This window comes from Mustela erminea, chromosome X (assembly GCF_009829155.1).
Source record: "Mustela erminea isolate mMusErm1 chromosome X, mMusErm1.Pri, whole genome shotgun sequence".
Classification (NCBI taxonomy): domain Eukaryota; kingdom Metazoa; phylum Chordata; class Mammalia; order Carnivora; family Mustelidae; genus Mustela; species Mustela erminea.
Genome location: NC_045635.1, coordinates 102,522,564 through 102,543,511, shown reverse-complemented (window position 1 = coordinate 102,543,511; position 20,948 = coordinate 102,522,564). Strand labels below are relative to the sequence as shown.

The following is a 20,948-nucleotide window of genomic DNA, read 5'->3' as shown; positions in this document are numbered from 1 at the left end:
TGGCCTTAGCAATCAAGGCAAGGTCATTGCTAGTTGGGTGATGGGCTTAGAAAAATGTCTAACTTCTTCTGTTGAGCCTTCCCTGATGTGTCCATCTTGCCAATTGTGAACTCTTTCTTATTTGGATTCCCACGATACTTCAAATCTGTACTACACAATCTAGCTCTGGCCTTATGCTGTTTTACCCTTCTCTCTATTTCATGTGCATTAATCTTATCCTGTTTCGCTGACCATAATAGAAGCTCTTCAAAGCTGAAGGCTCTACCTCCTATTGAAACTGCTAGTTCTAAACACCAATCTAGGCACAGTAAGAGAGACTCAGTAAATGCTAGATTGGTTCACTGACAACCCCTTGAGGAGTTTCTGCAACCATCTGTCCTTTGACCCTGCTGCTACCTTGACACTCTTGATATTTCATTCCAGATAATTCTTTTGCGGGTGGGTACTGTCCTGTGTGCTGTAGGATGTTTAGCAGCATTCCTGGCCTCTTCCTACTGCTGAAAATGTCTCTAGACAGGGCCAGATGTCCCTGCGGGAGGCCAAATCACCTTCTCTCCCCACTGAGGATCACTGTTCTATAATGATAATAAAATAAAAAGAGGTAACATTTATTGAGCACATTACTATGTCCAGCTTGGTGCTAAAGACAGTACATGCATTCTTTTGTTTAACCTCCACAGCACTCCTGCCCAGGTTTTGTTTTCTAAAGGGGCTCCAGGGGACAAATCTTAAAACCGCAATTGTAGGTCTACGCCACACAGTCTCTTTCTTCCCCCAAGGAACATTTAGAAGAGCGTTCTCACGGACCTCTCCAGCTCCACTCTGAATTTACAGAATACATCAGCTAACCCTCAATAGCGTCAGGACCACCCACTCATCAAAAACTAGATATTCAGTTTAGTGAGGGTTAATTCCTCAAGGAGCTGGATGAAAAGCAATGGAAGGTCAGAACAAAAGCAACCCTGCCAGCTGTCACCTCCTTTCTTCAGAGATGTGAATCCCATTCCAAACAGCTAATGCATGGTAGGGGGGCTGGAGATTTATTTCTTTTGTTCTTATGATGGCATTTAAGCTCACGAAGCAGAATTTCGAGCTAGCCCACCGAAGTGTCATTCCTGCCCTAAATCCTGACCTGCTGCCTTGCAAACAATGCAATTGGTCACAAGAGGGACAAGGCAAAAGAAGGTAGATAAACTGGTACAAATTTGTCCTTCTGCATCTGTGTGCTGCAGGGTGGGGGGGGGTGATGACTTGGAGCACATCTCCCGATGGCCACACCATCTCTGAATATGAAGGATAACCCAAAAGAAAAGATTTGACAGTTGAGCTTACTGTGTCTCTGGAGAGGAATGGATCTCTGGCTGTGAAGTCAATTCAACCTCAAATTCACTGCTACCAAGGAGTTAATGATACATTAAAATTAGTCATGTTGTCTGATGGAGAAATATTCTACTTATGGAAAATACCTTTATAGGAAAACTGCCTTTCTGAGGCTGAGCTGGAAATATTACAGTAAACAGGATCTAATCACAGCGAAGCCTTTTTTCAGCTTTGCGTGACAGCTGTAAAATATGACAGTATTTATTAATAGTCGCTGCAGTCTAATCTGTAGCACTGGAGAGCTACAGCAAAATATGTTAAGCCACTGAGAGAACAATTTCCACAGTAACTAATATTCAGCTTTTGAAAGGGTAGTTTAATGTCTTGTGATTTTTTTTCCCCTACTGATGGTTCAACCCTAGGAACAAGCTACTAAGCTAATAACCTTTGTGGAGAGGAAGTGTTTAAATGATAATTTATTTCAAGAGCTGACAACAAATTGCTCTGCACTTTCTCTTTTTATGCCCCAAAGCAGTCAAGGATGTGCAAATCGAAGCATTAAAAAATATGACAGCTTCGGTATTTTCATTTTCAATGAAATTCTCATTACAGACATATGTGTGGTCTTTTATTCACAATCCAGTCCAAATAGTCATTCACTGTTATTATTGCGCAGGCTCTCAAGATGCTCTCACAGTTGAGGACTCATCACAATAGATTAGGCAGGCCGCAGAAGCTACCAAATGTCTCAAGTACTGTCAACCCCGATTATTGCCACTCAAACAGGGGAATTTAGTGTCTGTCTCTCACAGCATAACATACTCTCTGGGCCTTCCTAATTTATTCAGATGTAAAAAGTAGCTTGAATTTCAATAAAAACTCTCTTGGCTTTGCTTTTCCCAGAAGGCAAATGGACATGACTAGAATTGGAGCCATCTGTTACCTTCGCACATCTTTTACTCAGTTCTTAAAGTGGAGGAGAAAAAAAAAATCCACGATAGTCTGTTCTTTATCCTTTTATCTTTATCTTTTTCTTTCTTTTTCTCTTCTGTTCTCTTCTGTTCTGTTCTCTTCTCTTCTCTTTTCTTTTCTTACATCAAGTTACCTGAAACCATTTTCTTCACGTTCCTGCCAAGTAGCCGTGGTAGAGCCTATCATCTGTCTCTTCTTGCTTTCTTCTTCTCCAGGCAAAAATGGCACCATGCTGATGAGGACCTGCAGTTTCAGATCTTTCTCTGCTCTGGGAACTGCTTCTTACCCAGAGAGGAATCTCTGAGTTCACTTTGCCTCAGAGCCATGTGCCCACCACAGCACTCTAAGGGTTTGAGCCACAGATAACCTGCCCACCCCTTTCCCATCTGGCTGCATTTGCTATTTTTACTACTCATTTGCCCCTTAACCTGGATTTTTAAAAATGGTTTTATTTATTTATTTATTTATTTGTATGTTTATTTATTTGGCAGAGAGAGAGAGCAAGAGAAAGAGATAGAGAGATAGAGAGAGATAGAGAGAGAGAGAGAGAGAGAGCGCACAAGCAGGGGAATCAGCAGAGGGAGAGAGAGAAGCAGACTCTCCGTTGAACAGGGAGCCCGAGGTGGGGCTCAACCCCAGGACCCTGGGATCTTGACCTGATCCAAAGGAAGAAGCTTAACAACTGAGCCACCCAGGCACTACTTAACCTGGATTTTTGATCTGCTGCCTATCTGGGATCTTGGAACTCCAGGACCACGACTTCTGGTGTTCATTTGTGGACACCAGGCTGTATGAAGGAAATCGACCCCTGGACTATATCCATAGGAGGACATCTAGGATAGGGAGTGTCGAGGTAACAGATACTTTGAAGAATGGCTGAAGAAAGGACTAAGGGAAGAGGTAGTAGAAGTTTTAAAATGTTAGAAGTGTGGGAGGCAGTGTTATTGCAGCAAACAGCATGCATAGACTGTGAATGCGGCAGACCTGGGTTGAAATTCTGGTTTTGCTACTTTGGCACACTGAGCTGTGTGATCCTAGGAGCCATAATTCAGTCATTTTGTGCCTTGGTTTCCTCATTTGTAAAGATACAGGGTTGCCACGTGGATTCAGTGTAGTAATCCAAAAACTCATGGCCTAGTGCATAGGAAGTGCTTGTAAAAAAAATGGCAGCTGCTCTTATCCAACAGATTTATCTTATGATAAAATGAGGCCAATAAGAGGGATTTATTGATTTGTGCCACTGATTGGTACTGGGGTGTGTATGTGTATGCATGCATGCCTGTGTGTGTGTGTGTGTGTGTGTGTGTGTGTGTGTTAAAAAGGGAAAGGAAAGCAGGAAGAAGGGAGGGAGAGCAAGAGACAGAAACAGAGACAGAAACATAGAGGGGAGACAGATTCTGCACTTTATTTGGGAATATAGAACTGGAGGGGAGGGATGAAGCCAGGTTGCATAAGTAGGTGGTAAACAACAACATACAAGAAGGTGTCTGGCATTGAACCCAGTCAATCCGAAAGCACTCCTGTGAGGAAGGGTCCCCTTATCCTTGTCTGGGGGGAATCTCTTTACCTCTTAAGCCCTCATGCTCTTCAAGCATTTTCCCATCTACCTTGCTATCTGGCGACACTTTTAATCTTTCACAAGGTGTCTGCTCTAATGAATGCACATGTCCTTATTGGATGAGGGAACAGTTGGGTTAAAAATTAATTTTTTTCCAGGCCCTTGAGATAAATCACTGTTACAGCAACAGGACTGTGAACTCTTTAAGGCAGCAACTAATTCTGTCTTTCTTAAATACTACCAGTGGCCCGGCACAAGCTAGTACTAGAAAAGGCCCAATAATTGCTTGGTGACTGATGGACTACCTGTTGCCACCACCCATGTTTCGGCCCCAACTTTCTAGAGCAAATAGAAAGGTCTGTTAGAAGGCTGTTGACTTCCAGAGAGTGACTTGGGAACTGAGTAGGGAGTTTCAGGTTGAGAATGGGAAACAGCAGGAGTTTATTGAACACTGGCAAGAAGGTAGGGACTAGTTGCCTCAAAGGGCACTTAGAACTATTATCTCATTATCTAAGCTGAGAGCTGCAGCCTGGGCCAGAACCTTTCATCTCTGTGGGCTGTGCCCATTGAAGGCAAGGAGAGTTGTCAGTGGCACGAGAGAGTCTGGCTGCAGTTCTCAAGTATGTTGCTGTTCTGGGGGAAATGTTAGCACCACAGAGAACTAGGTCAGTTACACCCAAAAAAACAGGTCTAACAGAAAACTGGAAGAGGTGACCATGTTTCAGACCAACAACACTTCCCTGGCATAGCTTTAGGACTTTCTGTGTGGGAAGGTGTGTGGGCAAGAGGCCTCCCCAACTGGACTTGTGGTGCCTGGGATGCCAGCAGCAGAAAGCCATGCTTTGGATTAGGGTTTAATGCCACAGAATGCTCTTACCTGACTAGAAATTTCTTCCCTGGATGCACTAACACATCACATCATTAATAGCCATAGAGAAATTAGCATGAGTACATTGGTCAGCTGAAGTGTTGTCACTTGCTAGAGAAAGTCTATTGGTCAGCTGAAGTGTTGTCACTTGCAAAGAGAGTCTATTAGTCAGTGGAAACAAAATGTGGGACAGGAAAGTTTCTGTGGAGGTGTAGAGGCAGGTTGGGACAGAGAGATCAAGGCTTTGTTCCTACCAGGGAGGGCAGGTATAGACAAATGACAGAGTAGGGAACCCTGGGTAAATAAAAAAGGGATGTCGGTAAAGAGGAGAGGGTACAAAGGGGCAGATATCTCGCTTAGTCAACCTCATAATTTTTCCAAGAAATGAATTTCTCTGTATACAGCACCAAGAGCAGAATTTTCAACTTTGTATTAATGAAGCTACATGGTATTTTGGTAACAAAGCAAAGTGAAGACTGCAAACACAAAACCAGACCTTTCTTGGCAGGCAGAAATCTGTGTGTAGCCAAGAAAGCCTTGAAATCCATTTGCTGTTTATAACTTCAGAGGCAATGTTATCTTGATTGTGCCACAAATCTTTTAAATGACCTCAACTGTACAACCCATTTCTCAGCTTCTCATTTACCGCTACCCTCATACAGTAGAGTCACATCATTTGTATATTTAGCTTACTTGAATGACATATTCCCTTTGTCTCTCTATTTTCCATTTATCTCTTATGTAATTAAAATATTCTAAAATTTGATTTCATGGTTGTAATTTCTCCCAAAATGTTTACTATGAAAGCAATAGATTATTGTAGAAAATGAGGAAATACACAATAGATGCTTTATTGAATATTTTAAAGAACTGTACCTCATGGCTTGATTTACAAACTGGATTCACTTTCTCCTCTCTTTCTTCCCTTCCCATCTTTTTTCTTCCTTCCCTTCCCTCCTTCCCAATTCCCCCCTCCCTCCCTCCCCCCATTTACTTCCTTCCTTTCTTCCTTCTTTCCTTCCTTCCTTCCTTCTCTGCTTTGTGTGTGTCTCTCTCTCTTTCAGTCCAACAACAAAAACGGACATGGGCTTACTCTTGAATAACCAGTAATGGCATTGGAAAAACACTAAATATGTCCCCAGGCCCACGCTATGTACCACTGTAGACACAAAGTATAAATCTAGGCGCTAACCAATTATTTGTTATCACACTGGAGAGAGGAGCTTGGGAAGGTATACAGCAGACTCAGTGAAATAACAATGGAGAACACTTATGTTAAGTGCCAAGTGAGTGACATGGACAAAAGGGTCCTGTGGGTGTTCAGAGGTAGGCAGGATCTTTGCTCCTCAAAACTTGTTCTCCTCCTGCTCAGTCACCTTAGTAAACAGTTATCATTTTGCCCAGTCCCTCAAGCCAAAAGTCTACCAGTCATCCATGAAGCCTTCTTCTCCCTCATATCCCACAGTCAACCTGTCCCAAGTTCTGTTGATTCTGTGCCCCAAATGTATTTCAATTCCATCCACTTTTCTCCATCTCCAGCCTATTCTAAGCTCCCATAATTTCTCACCTAGATAACCATGGTGGCCTTTTCATTAGCTTCCCTTCTTTTGTTCTTGTACCACATTCCATTCTCTACAGAAACTTAGATCATGTGACTCCCCTGTTCAGAATCCTCCAAAGACCTCCCACTGAAGTTAGAATAAAATTCGTATTCCTTACCATGGCTCCTTTTCATTCTCTATGGCTATCCTCTGCCTCCTGTCTACTTCTACAGTCTCATCTCAGGCCACTCTCAACCTCCTCACTCCCCTTTACCCACACTTGTCTTCTTTCATTTCCTCAAACATACCAAACTTCTCTGCTACAGGGCCTTTGCACTTGCTATTTCCACTGCTTGAAACTCTTTCCCTCTATTCTTCACATGGCTGTCCCTTCTAATCCATTATTTCTCAGCTTAAATGCCCCTTCTCAATGAGGCTATCACTGAGAATCTTTTTAAAATTAGGTCCTATCCATTAAGATAGGTGCAGAACCCATGCCTATGATCTAACACTGACTGACTGACTAAATGAATGAGTGAGTGACAATGAACTGGAGTGGCCAGGGATGGCTACCTTGGAGAGGTAGAGTTTGAGGTAGGTTTTGAAAAATGGAAGGACCGACAGGATTTTCTAATCAAGATGGAGAGAATTCTAGGTAGTAGTAGAAGTGAAGTTGCTGAGACCAAGCATAGTTCTGGCACATTTGGGCAACTATGGAAAATGGGAGCTGCATGGGACACCTGGGTGACTCAGTTGGTTAAGCGTCTGCTCTGGTCATGGTCCCAGCATCCTGGGATCAAGGGCTGCATTGGGCTCCTTGCTCTGTGAGGAGCCTCCTTCTCCTTCTTCCTGCTGCTCCCCCTGCTTGTGTTTGCTCATGCGCTCTCTCTCTAACAAATAAATAAATAAAATCTTTAAAAAAAAAAAAAGAAAGAAAGAAAATGGGAGCTGGCTGCAGTGGAAGGTTCTCATTAGGTAACATATGGACAACAGATTTGTTAGTTGACTGAGGCATAATTGTGTTGAGTCTTGAAGAATACACTACATTTTTTCCCCAAGTGTGGGCCATATAAGCCATTGGAAATACTAGAACAGGGTCCTGGTTCAGTGTTTTAAGAAGGTTTTCAGAGGAGGAAGTTAGTCTAAAAGTTTATAGAAAGTAGTTCTTAAGCAGACCAGATCAGTCCTACCTGCTAAATGACCATAAAGAAAAAAATTATAAATATGTATGAATAGGAAAGGATTCTTTTGGCTCTTAGACCACAGAACTGTCCAAATTATTTAGTGAGATGATTTGAGAAGAGAGACAGGGATGAGAAATAGACCTAGATGGACTTTTGATTCCTTTCCTCCAATTGACAACTAATGGGTGAAGAAAGGCCATGGGAGATGAGGAGAAAACACATGAGCTCTATCTTCTGCTTTTGAATAGATGGGGGGTTACAGTGTTAATAAAACTGGTATTTAGTTTACAACAGTTTTCAGGAGAGAAGCTGCCTGATTTACAAACTTCCATTCTGAAATTTAGATTGTTACACACTGGAATATACCATATGCAATACACAGAAATAGGCAAATTCATCCTCAGTGTTTGAGAGAAAATGAAATGCAATGGAATCTAGCAAACTATGGATTCAAATGTTGAAACTACTTTTGTATCCTTGTCAGGCAAGGCTCTGTGTGAACACACAGCACTCCTTCCTGATTCTGCCCTTGGTTCATCTCTTTTCCCCTTCTCCAAACCATACCTCCCTCTTCTTTTGCAATCTACAACTTCATCTAGCTTAGATCATCTAGCTTAGATCATCTAGCCAACCTTCTCAGAAAACTCTACTTTGCTGGGGTGATATCTTTTCACAATTCTTAGAGCAATTAGAGTCTATAGTGTGGCATTCAACTTGATAGTGTTCCATGTTGTTCATGAATGGTTTCACCAAGGTTCTTTCCTGTCCACCCCCATTGGAACTGTATTATATAAGCATCTGAAACACACCATTGGGGGTTGGTAACAACTTTTAAAATTGCTTGACTTATGAACTAATAATATATGAGTTAGGTTTAGCAGTAAGACACAAAGTGTTCTGTGTCTGGTATAATATCTCAAAAAATCATAGAATGTTACATTAAGACAAGAAGTGCCCTAGGAGAGAAGACAAGGCCAAGAGAGCTTCATTGCATTAGTCAAGGTCAGAGAGCTCATTAAAATGGCAGATCTTGAACTAGAACTCAGGTCTCTTGCTTTGGGTTCAGGATAGCTATAATATTTTAGAAATAAGTTGGGGAACCTGGGTGACTCAGTCGATTAATTGGTGGCCTTCAGCTCAGGTCATGATCCCAGGGTCCTGGGATTGAGCCCTGCATCAGGTTCCCTGCTCAACGGAGAACCTGCTTCTCCCCCTCCCTCTCCCTCTGCCTGCTGCTCTACCTACTTGTGTTCTCTCTCTGTCAAATAAATAAATAAAACTTAAAAAAAAAAGAAGTAAGTACCATAGGCAAATATAGGGAGTTCTTTGGGTTTCTGAAAAACCAAAATGGTCTTTCAAGTTAAGTTACCTAGAAAAGACCTCTTCTCCAGGTACCACTCAGGCAGACAAGCCTTCCATTTGTTCCCTCCTTCTCTGAGTCAGAAAGAATCATTCCCAGGCTACAGGCAGAGTTACAGGCAAACAAATGATAAAGTAACATTATTTTTTGGAATCTTATGGTGATAGGATCCTTTGATTTTACTGAGGAACCCCTCAAAGATAACTGGGCTTTTGAGGAGTCTATTTGGCTGAATTATAATGCATTATACAATTAACAAATACACCTAACTGTATGCTATTTAGAATCAGACCCTTAATATCTGAGATTGTTTCAATAAAATGTGTCTTCAATATATTATTATTATTATTCTTACTATTAGAAAAAACATCCATTCCCAAAGTCCAGTTTAGTTACTCTCTGCTCATTATTTCCATCAGATAATTGTTGAGGCCATGTAAGCTGAAGACTTAATGTGATCTAGCAAAACAAGCCCTAGAAGCAGGAGATATTGACACCAGTCCCAGCTCTGTGGTTAAATGGCTGAGTGAAAAAGCACATTTCTTCTTGGGCTTTAGTTTTTGAATCTTTGAAATGGGGACAATTACATTCTCTGATAGGATTAATTTTCTGAAACTTTCCAGCTTAAGCCTGTCTCTATTTTGGATAAAGCTGCTTTTACTTTGTGCATTGTAGACCACTTAAATTATTTTGAGGGGAGAGGGTGCTTTTTCAATAACAGTGACTCAGCCAGGAGAGTTCCAACCCTCTTTCCATGGCTGGGGGTGAGAGGACATATATAGTTTGAAAAATTAGATTCTAATATGACCATTGAATTGGTGTTTTGAGGTCTTAATTTAAATTCACTTTGAATTTAAATACAGTTTAAAAGAGTATTAGATTGTATTTACTGAACGAGAAGGGAACAAACATCAGTTGAGGAGGGTTGAACAGCACTGTTACATGAATATTTAAAGAGGAGAGCAGATGCCTCTTCTTACCTCTTTCTGTGTCGTAGAGGTACACAAACTTCTCCCACTTGTAGTGACCCAGCAGACTCAGAATGGCACCCTTCAAGGCTGGGCGCATCTGGATGACAAACTGCACATCTGCATCAGTGGGGAAGCTGGGCGTCACAAAGGATGTGTGCAGGGCCCCACAGAAGGAGGTCAGAGTGTTCATTGACATCTGGTCATAGAATCCAAAGATGGCATATACCCCTCTTGAGAACTGGGAGCAGACTGCAATGAGAAAGACAGCAAGACATTTCAATAGCCCCATGGTCCCTTGCTGCAGCTTATAGGGTTGGAAAGACAATGGATAGTTAGGCTTTGGCTCTAAAGGACATGCCTCAAAGGAAAACCAAGATCTCTGAAATCTTTAGAAGCCCTTGAAAGCCCAGTTACCCAGCAAGAAAAGTGGAAAGAAGTGAAGAATGTATTTGATAGAGTTGCATGTTTTCTATGTCTACCATGAGCAAGAAACTAGGAAAATTCAGGAAAAAAGAGGTGAAGTTTGCCTTATCCTCTTTCTGCAACCCTTCCAGCTCACCCACAAGGCACTTGGTGTTCTTGTACTTCTGCCACAGCTGCCCAATGGTCTTTTAGTGTACCCATGCCCCCATCAATGTACCATTATCTTGTGTCCCACCACTTCAGTGCTTTTTCCACTAGATGACAAAAAGGACTGATGACTTAGACAAATTGCTAATATGTCTGCTAGGAAATGTGTTACTCCTCTTAGGTTACATACTGCTTTAACCATACCTATGTCATGATTAAGACCCTTAATGAAGGTTACTAATGAAGGTTCAGTTCTGGGCAGGTCATTGGAAAGACTGGCCTTTCAGGGAGTAACATGAGGTAGGTGTAACTGGCAAAGTTCTATTTTGTTCCTTTGGCATTTATCTTCTAGATCTATCAGCTCATACATAGAACTTTTATGTCCTTCATTTCAAAGTGGGCCACACTACCACATTTTCCCTCTTCTTGCCCAGATGAGCTTAAAAAATGTGAACCAATTTCAATATTAGCTTAAGTAGAACATAATTAGCAAAGCAAATCAGCTACAACAACACCGTGTGGTGCATTCCCAAACCAAGTGGAAATGATCTTTAGATTATCTGCTCTACTGCTCCCTTCCATTCATGCGAAGCAGACAGAACAGGCAGCTGATAATGTGGTGTGATTTAAGGAATCCTGCATGGCCTCCCTTATCTGCTAGGAAGCCACTGCTTGGCTTATTCTTTAGGTTTAGAGTGTTGAAAAAAACTCCATGGTTTTGGAGGGGTATTAAATAGAATCTTTTAAAGTTTTTAGCATGCTAAGGTGAATTATTATGTCTGGGACACCTGGGTGGCTCAGTGGATTAAGCATCTGACTCTTGATTTTGGTTCAGGTCATGATCTCAGGCTTGTGAGATCAAGTCCCATGGCAGGCTCTGCACTGAACTTGGAGCCTGCTTAAAATTCCCTCTCTCTCTCTTTCTCCTTCAGCCTCTCCTGCCCCCTTCTCTCTCTTTCTCTGTCTCTCTGTCTCTCTCTCTCTCTCACAATGAAGATGAATTAACATATCCTATGTCCAGTTAGACACCAGGGAGAGTGTATAAACAGGTAAGTTTTGAGAGGGAAGGGTGGATCAGAGAAGAGGATGTAAAGTGTCTGGAGTCTTTCCTGACATGAGAAAGAGTAAAGGCATTGGGCACAAAAAAGAAGGAAGGTGTTGAATATAGGAGGGAGACAAGTGGAAAACCAGTTTAATTCATTTCTTGATCTGATTGTGAGAAGTAGAGAGTTCTCAATATCTAGGGTATCTTGCTTTCCCTGCAAGTATGTATGTATGTATTTATAACAATAATTTATTATTATTTCTCATGTTTTTGTGAGTTGGCTAGGTTTATCTGGGAAGATTTTGCTTGGACTCTCCTCTGTAGTCAGAGTAGATGGTGTCTGGGACTGTCTGGGAATTTAGATATCTGGAGGCTTAGCTGGGTCCCTGCATTCTATTTAAACCTGTTATTGATAAGGGCTGTTCCCCTTTGTTAGCCACACTCATTAGTCATTGGCTTAAGGATAGCATTATTAAAAGTGATTACCTATCATTCAGGCTCCCATCAGGGAAGACCATAGCCTCCAACTTGAGGAATTCTAAGTGACCCCTCAAAGACAGACATAAAATAGGTCTTTATATTAAAAGGAGAAAACCAATTAGAGAAACAAATCTGGGGCACTTCATGACAGGGGGCCAAAAGAAGTGTTCAGAAACAAAAAGCAAGAAGCAGGATGCCACTTTGCCTTGGTTATCACCAAGGAAGATGCTAAGGAAGGTCAGTTCCCAAATTAATCCTGTAAATAGAGAGTTTTGCAGTACCAGGTCAGATCTTAGCTGGTGCACATAATGTTCTATATAAAAACAACAAAAATAATGATAATAGCCATTGAGTGCTTAGTATGTACCAGGAATTATGCTAAATACTATACAAATATCCAATATTCCCAACAACCTCATGATGTATTGCTATTATTTCTATTTAATGGATGAGAATTCTGAGATAAAATGTTCTGTATCTTGAGTGGAGGAGGCAGGATTTGAACTGGACTCAGTCTGACTCTAAAACTCACACTCCCTGGGATGCAAATCCAATAATGACATTAAAGAGTAGTTATTGGCCCAAATGAGGCAGCGAAAGATTTAGTAAGTAAAAGAGAGGACTCTGTAGGCCTCAAGTTCATACGTATACTAAATAATCATTTGTTTTTTAAAAAATATTTTATTTATTTGTCAAAGGGAGAGAGAGTGTCAAGCAGAAGGAGAAGCAGGCTCCCTGCTGAGCAAGGAGGGGCAGAGGGAGAGGGAGAAGCAGGCTCCCCTGGACTCAATCCCAGGGCCCTGGGATCAGGATCTGAGCCAAAGGCAGACACTTAACTGACTGAGGTATCCATGTGTCCCCAAGAATTATTTGTTATTGACCTGAAATTCAAATTTAAGGATCATGTATTTTTTCTGGCAACAAGCAATCATGGCCCTTCAGTGAACATTATTCAGGAGTTAGTTGGTAATTCCTGGATCCATAACAACTAGAATGCAAGGCCCAAGATAAGGATCCATGAACCCCAGACAAAAATAATCTTGTGGGGAAATGCAAAGTATTTCCAATGAGGAAAATTCCAATCTGACTAAATTATGGACAATAATTGAGGGGGGGAAATTCACTTGAAGAGAGGCAAACTTATGGCTGTGATCCACTTAGAGTTTTAAAAAGCCCTTGACATCGGAAGGAAACAAAATAAAAGTATGTTATGGAAGTGAGATTCTGGCTGATAAAAAAATCTTGCATTGCTCTTATAATCATTGTTTTTGAAACTCAAGGGCACAGAATTCATCATTACTAGGTTAGATATGAACTTTTCATACTTGTGACATTCATTTATTTATGAACACTGGTAGTGAACACCCATAAAACCATCAACCAACCCAAGAACTATAACATTACTGAGAACTTTATTTTTACCTTCCTCTTCCCCTCTATTTTACCCACCCCACCGTTTGGACATCCTCCTGGCTCTCCCTCATAACTATCCTGAATTTTGTGTTTATCATTACCTTGGTCTTTTAAGACACACACACACACACACACACACACACACACACACACACCCCTAAGCAATATAATGTTATTTTTGCTTGTTTTAAAACTTTAAAAAAGGGAATCATACTGAATATGTGAAAACCAGACTCCAGGAAGAAGTGCCCAGTTAAGTCCTTCAGCCTATGTATGATGATAAGCAGAATGAGACAAAGGAAGACCTTACACAAATGTATGAGTAAGCAGGTGTGAGGGAACCAAGTTGTGGTCATCTAAAGGTATTTAGAAGTATTACAGATCAGCAGTAATCCTCAGGGAACACTAGGCTACTGTGGTCCAACAGGCAGACACGTGGTGGTGAACATCAGCAAAAACAATGTTGAGAGAAAATCAGTAAATGTTCTATTCCCTTCTTATATAAGAGAAGTGCAGCTGCCCTGCACATACAATTGTGCATAGTTAACCTTGCTCTATCTCGATATATATAAGTAATGTAAATAGAAAGCCCAATGGAGGGGGGAATTAAAGAGTACACGTAACTTGATGAGCACTGAGTAATGTACAGAATTATTAAATCACTGTATTGTACACCTGAAACTAATGTAACACTGCATGTTAGCCATACTGAAATTAAAATAAAAAACTTAATAACAAAGGAAAAGGGTCAAGGCAACTGCCAAGTGAGGACAGGGTTAACCACCTCTGAAAGAAGCCGGGGCACAGGGGACCTGTGAATGGCCTCTCACAGCAGATCCCTGGGCCCATTCCTGGCTATAGAAAGTAAGGCTGAATGGAACGTTGTGCTGACTCAAAGGACAGTGTTCTTGTCCTCAGACTCTGAGAAAGTTTGAGCTAAAAGGAACTAAACACTATTTTATTCAGTGATTTTTTTAAGCATAGTTTTTCATGTGGAGTCATTTCTCCAAATGAAATTTTATGTGGAAAAGTCCAATATATAAAAGGGATAAAGTAAAGCACTTCCGATTCAACAGAGTTCCACTGGGGCCTCCCTATCATAAAGAAATTGTGACACAAAGAGAGGAAGTGTCTTGCACAAGGTCACACGATGAATTATGAACTAGTTTCTTAGAAAAGCTGTATCAGCATCTCTACACCATCCCTACTTCGGAGCTATGTAGGGCAGCATGGGTCAGAATTTGCCTGGCATGAAAGTGACTTACCCTCATTGCCTAGCTCTCAGCATAGATGGTTCTACCAGGGGTTTCCCATGACTCAGCTGCTGGCAGCTTCCCTCACCTCCCTCTAGCCCCAAATACCAACAATGAGATCGGGTGGCAAATTGGTGATCTTTTGGGACTCATGATTCTCTTTGGTAGTGTCTGTTACCTTTATCTGAACCTTAATGAACGACACCCACTAGTTTTTCTCAGAAGATGAGCCCTTGGTAAAATTATAATGGAAGAAATAATTATCTTGGCAATCTTCTGAAGCAGTGAAGTACAGAAGAAAGGGAAACAGCTTCCTGGACAGTCAGACCTTGGTTTCAATCACAGCCCTGCCAGTCTTAAACTGCATGGTTTTGTACAAGTGACTTAACCTCTCTGAGCCTCAGTACAGGACAGTGATTACATGGGCAGGTTCTGAAGTTAGACTGTATAGTTTGAAATACTCTGGTGATCCCTTATTGGACAAGTTACTTAATATCTCTGGGCCTCCAATCCAGTTTCTTCATCTGTAAAATTGGGATAATAATAGTGCCTGTCTCAGCATTGGTTGTGAAAGCTAAAATGAGTTTAGTTATGAGAAGCCATCTGTAACAGTGCCTGGCACAAAACAGATAATTAATGCTAGCTATTTATTCATGCAACAAAATCTACTGAGCATCTATTATGTGCCAAGCATTGTTATAGGTATTGGAAGATACAGGAGAGAAAAAAAAGATCTTGTCCTCTTGGAGCTTACATACTAGTGAGGGGGAAACACCATAATGAATGAGATGAATAAAATATGATGTCTCAGTTGTAAGTGCTGGTTTGGGTTACTGTCATGAGGTAAAGAATGAATGAATGAAATGGTACATGGAAAATATTTACAGTGCCTAACACATAACTTGGGAACCAAATAGTTCCTTCTCTGTTTCTTTCCTCTTTCCAGCTCTTTCTGGCATATTTTGCCTTGTTAACCCCATCAGGTTATCCTCCCCCCAGAAACCACTGCTTGCAATGTCACACTGATTACCCAGGTAAGCATAGCCTTTCTTCTTGTTCCCTTCCCCTATACATTTCGTCAGCACTCTTTCCTATTCTAATTCCTAGGGAGTAATGGTTTAATAAAGAAACCATTCTAATTTGACTTGAGAATGCACTGTTGTCCTCTACTCTTTCCTTCCCTATATAATGCCTTTGTGCTGCTAAAATGCTGGCTCTTCTTGGGACTTCTGTGTTTATCCAGTAGGAAATATCTTGGTTGTCTGTTTCCTAATGGTGCCCATCTCCGTTTCCTCCTACTAGCAAAACGTCAAATTCTTGTTGAAGATGCTGTTTCTGACTACATCCTGGATTCCTGGGGACTCTAGTATAGCTCCCGGCTGTGTTCCCTTCAATGGTGAGTGACAAGCAAGGCTGGAGCCAGCTGTCATGCTTTTATTTATAGTACCCAAGTCTATAGGGTCGGGACAGGTATTGTTAATGTACAATGTAGCAGCTAATTATACCACCAATATTCCAAAAGGCATCATTACAAAAATGTCAAACAACTTGATTACCCCAAAGATCAGAATAGCAATATTGCATATCATTTACAGAACACTTCTCATAGCCTTTTGAATCAGGGGGTAAGAAGGAAACTGAAGTCTCTTGCTGACTTAATGATCACATTTGAAGCAAGCAGGAAGAAGAAAAATATAGCTTTAAAGGAACCGATAGAGATATATCACAAGAAAGTTCTTCAGGTGATACCACAGTACCGTGAATTCCAGGGGACCAAAGAAACTTAGAGCTGCGAGGGCCTTAAGAGATCATATTGTTGTGCTTTCTTTTTTTTTTTTTTTAGGTTTTTTGTATTTATTTGAGAAAGAGAGAGAGAGAGAACAATAACAAGCAGAGTGAGGGGCAGAGGGAGAGGGAGAAGCAAGGGCCCTGCTGAGCAGGATGTGGGGCTCTGTCCCAGGACCCTGGGATCATGATCTGAGCCCAAGGCAGATGCTTAACTGACTGAGCCACCCAGGCACCCCTAGTTGTGCTTTCTAAAGCTGTAGTTTTGGTCCATAGTGAGTTTCCAGTCTGGTGAAATATTTTCACGAGTTTGTGTGTATGTGGGGGGGGGGGTGTTGGAATAAGGTTGACAACTGTCCTTTTTTAGGAAGCACAGTCCTTTTCTTTATATCATTTCTGTTTTCCATTCTGTATGTAGTCCTTTCTCTTCTGAAATGATGATGATGATGATGTTAATGAGAAATGGTGTGTGTTTGTGCATGTGTGTGTGCATACATACATACATACATACATATATATTCGGTCTGTGTGGTAGACTGAATAATGTCCTCCCAAAAGATGTCCATGTCTTAATCCTCCAAATCTGTGAATTAGGTTACATGGTGAAGTGGAATTAAGGTTGCAGATGGAATTAAGCTTGCTAATAAGTTGACCTTAAAATAGTGAGATTATCCCAGATTATCTGGCTGGCTCAAGATAATGATGAGGGTCCTTAGATGTAGAAGAATGGGGCAAAAAGAGCCACAGAAGAGTCAATATCAGAGTGATGTTATATGAAAGACTTGACCAGCCATTGCTAGCTTTGAAATTGGAGGGGACTATGAGCTAAGGAATGTGGGCAGAGTCTCAAAGTTGGGAAAGGCAAGAAAAGATCCTCCCTTCGAGCTGCCAGACAGGAATGCAGCCCTACTGAGTGCAGCCTGGTGAGACTTCTTACCAGACTGCTGACCTACAGAACTGGAAGATAAACTTGTGCTATTTTAAGCCACAAAATTTGTGGTTATTTGTTAGAGCAGTAAGTAGAAAACTAATATACTTAACAGAGCAAAATTCAAGTTGATAACTCTAGATCAACCTATACTCCACTCACCCTCCCCCTCTTAAAATACTACTGATAAGAGAAATCCAAAAGTTTGGAAACTAACGATCTTAGTCCAATTTCTGATTCAGGACAGGAATCAGCTGCCGTGAGGTCATGTTACCACTCCCTAAATACCTCTAGTGACAAGGGAGCTCATTACTCATAAGTGGCCCTTTACTTGCTGGGTAGCTCTGATGACTGTAGAGCTCTTCTTTAAATCGAACTTAACTCTGCCTGTTGGGGCTCTTGAGTGCTACATGATACACTGAACTCCAATTCTGTATGACCTCAACTTTGTTTTACAGGAAGCTCAAAAATACTACTGCTGCACTCGGGAGATCATAATGGCTATTAGCTATTCAAGTTTGTGCATTTAGTCTCTCTATGCTGCCCTCTTCATGTCAGGCTAAAAATTTGCTAAAAGATCCCACCTCCCCCTTGATCCCTGCCACCTCCACAAATGATCTTCTTAACTCCTTTTCTGTCGTCACTCATGATGAGATGATGAGGACCTTGCAGCCCTCTGCATATGAAGCCTAGTTTCTGCTCCCATCATTCCACTGAACCTGTTCTCTCAAGTTTGATGATGACCTGCTCACTGTCAAACTCAACTCTTTCCACAGACATCATCTGACTTGACTGCTGAGCAGCATTTGATTTTGTTAACCAAATTTTCCTCTTGAAACTTACTTCTGTTTCAAGAGCATGAACTCTGGTGGCTCTACGTCCTTTATTTTTCCTTCCCACTTTCCTCTTGCTCCACTCCCTTGAAGATATGTCCAAATATTCTTTCCTTGGGCCTCTTTTCTTCTTACTCCAAAAGATATTTTTTTCATTCAACAAATATTTATGGATTTCCTACTATGTGCCAACTAGAGGTCTTACTTCACGCTCTCCCTGTGGATGGCTTCCCAGTAGATACCTCTAGTTTCAGACACATTCTTGGGCTCCAGATCCATATTTCTGACTGCTCATGGAACAGCGTCAGCTGGAGGACTTCATATTATTAGGCCTTCAGATTCTCATGTTCAGCATATGTTTTCTTTCCTCTCATCTTCCCTCTGTGGATCTGCTTCTCTTATCCTTGCTTCTCCTAATGCATTGCTTTTCTTCTAGTCACCCAATCTGGAGTCTTCGGGTCATCTTTGGCTTCTCTTTCTCAGCCTCATGCCTGTGCCACTCTCTGGTGATGTTCCATCCATTTCACCTCTACAGCATGTGGTGGATCTATTTCCTGTTCATCTTTAGCTCAGGTTCTCATTCCTTCTGTCTTAGACTATGAGAGTAGTGTCATAACTGGTCACCTGCTTCGAGTCTTTTCCCAGTCCATCACTGGCACTGCTATCACATTACTCTTCCTTCTTTCTCTTCCAATTGTCCAATCAAAATATACCCATTCTGACTCCCATTTTGGCAAGAATCTGCCCCGTGTATGAGTTGTTAATGGACTAATATACACATCTTCACAAATGAGTCAGGTTAAGGTTTCTCAACGTTGGCAGATACTATTGATATTTTGGGCTGGATAATTCTTTGTTGCGATAGACTGTCCTATATATTGTAGGATGTTTAGCAGCCCTGGATGCTACTCTAATATTAGAGGCCATAGCACTGCCATTGCTCCCCAGTTGTGAAACTCCACATGCCCCAAAACATCATCAAATAGCCCCTGGGGGGCAACATCACTACCCGTTCCCTCCTTCCTCCCTGCCCCCAATATGAGAACCACAGGGTTGGCTTATGACTTACTCTCCACGGAGAATAAGGCCTTAACTTAATGAAAATGCATACACATTTAGAATATTCCAAAGTAGTTACTTTAGTAATAGAAAGTCAGGAAGGGTAGATATTTTGGGCTCTTCAAAGCTCACCATACAAGAAGATAACCTCCCTGGTCTTGCTCTTAAATTGGTTATTTGTGTTTAAGTTGAGGATGTAGGAGTGGGTGAACTATAAAGAATATGGAGATGGTGGGGTAGGTGTGGAATAGTAGCCAGCTCATACCTTCCCTGGGTTCATATAGATCAGCCTTCTCCCCCCGACCAAACACCCTTTGGTCTTGGGTTCTAGTAACCACAGTGGGTGCTTATAGGGTACCAGAGGAAGAACAAGGTGTCAGCTCCATTCTCCAGCTGATGATTCCATGGTTTAATTACCATCTTTGGGTTAATTCCCTTGAACATTTTGTTCAGCTCTCAGGAGTACACTGCCTTCCGACAGTCTAACTAGTTATTTTTGCAATTACATGGCATGTATCTAAATGCTGGCAAAGAAAACATTCATTATCAACATTTGATCCTACTTGAATATAACGGCTTGCAAATGCAGGCATTAACATATGAACACATGTATTTTGGAAAATTCATTTTGCAACTGTAAGAGCAATCTACCTTTCCATAGCAGCATCAGAAATGGCAGGAGAGATGTTGAGGTGGGTTGCGATAAGGGGGTGATTTTAGGGCCTTCTATAGCAAGACAGTATGGTTAAGCATTGGAGCTGAGGAGTTTTAAATTATTTTGCTTGTTCATTAATTAATTTACTCATTTGCCAAATAATATTTTGAGTTCCTAGTGTGACAAACATGGTCTAGAGGCTGGGATACCATAGTGAGCAAAACAGACAGGCTCTTTGTCCTCACAGTACTTAAGGTTTAGTATTGGCAGCAAATATTAATAAAATAATTATACCAATCTGTGCTTATCATGGTCTTAGTACTAAGAAGGGAAGGTATTAGGGTGCTATGAGACTATGTAACAAGGAGACTTTAATTTAGGTCAGGAAAAAGTTATCTGAGGACTTGACATTTGAGCTGACACCTGAGAGAGTAGAAGAGCATCCGATGCCAAGAGAATAGCACTTGCTAAGGCTCTGAGGGAGGGCAACATTGGATGCACTGAGGCACTGAAAGAAGATTAGCCTGGCTGGAGTATGGCCAGCAAAGAGGAGGATGCAAGGTGAGTCTGGTAGGAGGTAGGGGCCCAACAGCAGAAGACCTTCAAGGACCCTGAGAAGGAATTTAGATTTCATTCTAAGGACCATGAGAAGAAATCTTGGAAGGATCATGGGTATTCCATGAGCTGATTTATATTTTAGAAATTTTTATCTGGCTGCTGTATTGACAGTGGATTTAAGTAAGGGGGCATCTGTGAAAGCAGGGAGAACATTTGGAATGTTATTTCTGTAGTCTCTGTGAGAGGGAACAATAGTTTGGATTTAAGTTGTGGCCATGGAGGTGGAGTGATTAGGCATTTTTTTCTGAGTTCAAATTAATAGTTGAACAGCCTTGAGATAGTTACTTAAACTATCCAAACCTCATTTCTATACTGTAACAATTGGCATAATAATTTCTGCCCCATAACATTGGTGTGCCTATTAAATGAATATGCCCAAAGTGCTTGGGACTCTCATATAAGACTGTACCCAATTGATAAAATGGCATCTGCTACTAATGTTATTTTTTTAAAGAATTATTTATTTATTTTAGGAATAAAAGATAGCACATGGCAGGGAGGGGTAGAGGAAGAGGGAAAAAGAGTGTCAAGCAGA

The 20,948-nt window shown here is 41.3% G+C and overlaps 1 protein-coding gene across 7 annotated transcripts in view; it reads right to left on the bottom strand.

Annotated features, from left to right (window-relative positions):
• Positions 1-20,948, bottom strand: part of GRIA3 (glutamate ionotropic receptor AMPA type subunit 3) — a 284,915-nt gene that overhangs the window by 203,541 nt on the left and 60,426 nt on the right. For all 7 annotated transcript variants that reach the window (XR_004282496.1, XM_032330365.1, XM_032330363.1 and 4 more), the window contains one exon: positions 9,784-10,023. Coding sequence is in view for 6 of the 7 variants with exons in the window: in XM_032330365.1 (XP_032186256.1) it covers positions 9,784-10,023 (240 nt within the window). In the remaining variant the exon portion in view is untranslated. The remainder of the gene's footprint in view (positions 1-9,783; positions 10,024-20,948) is intronic.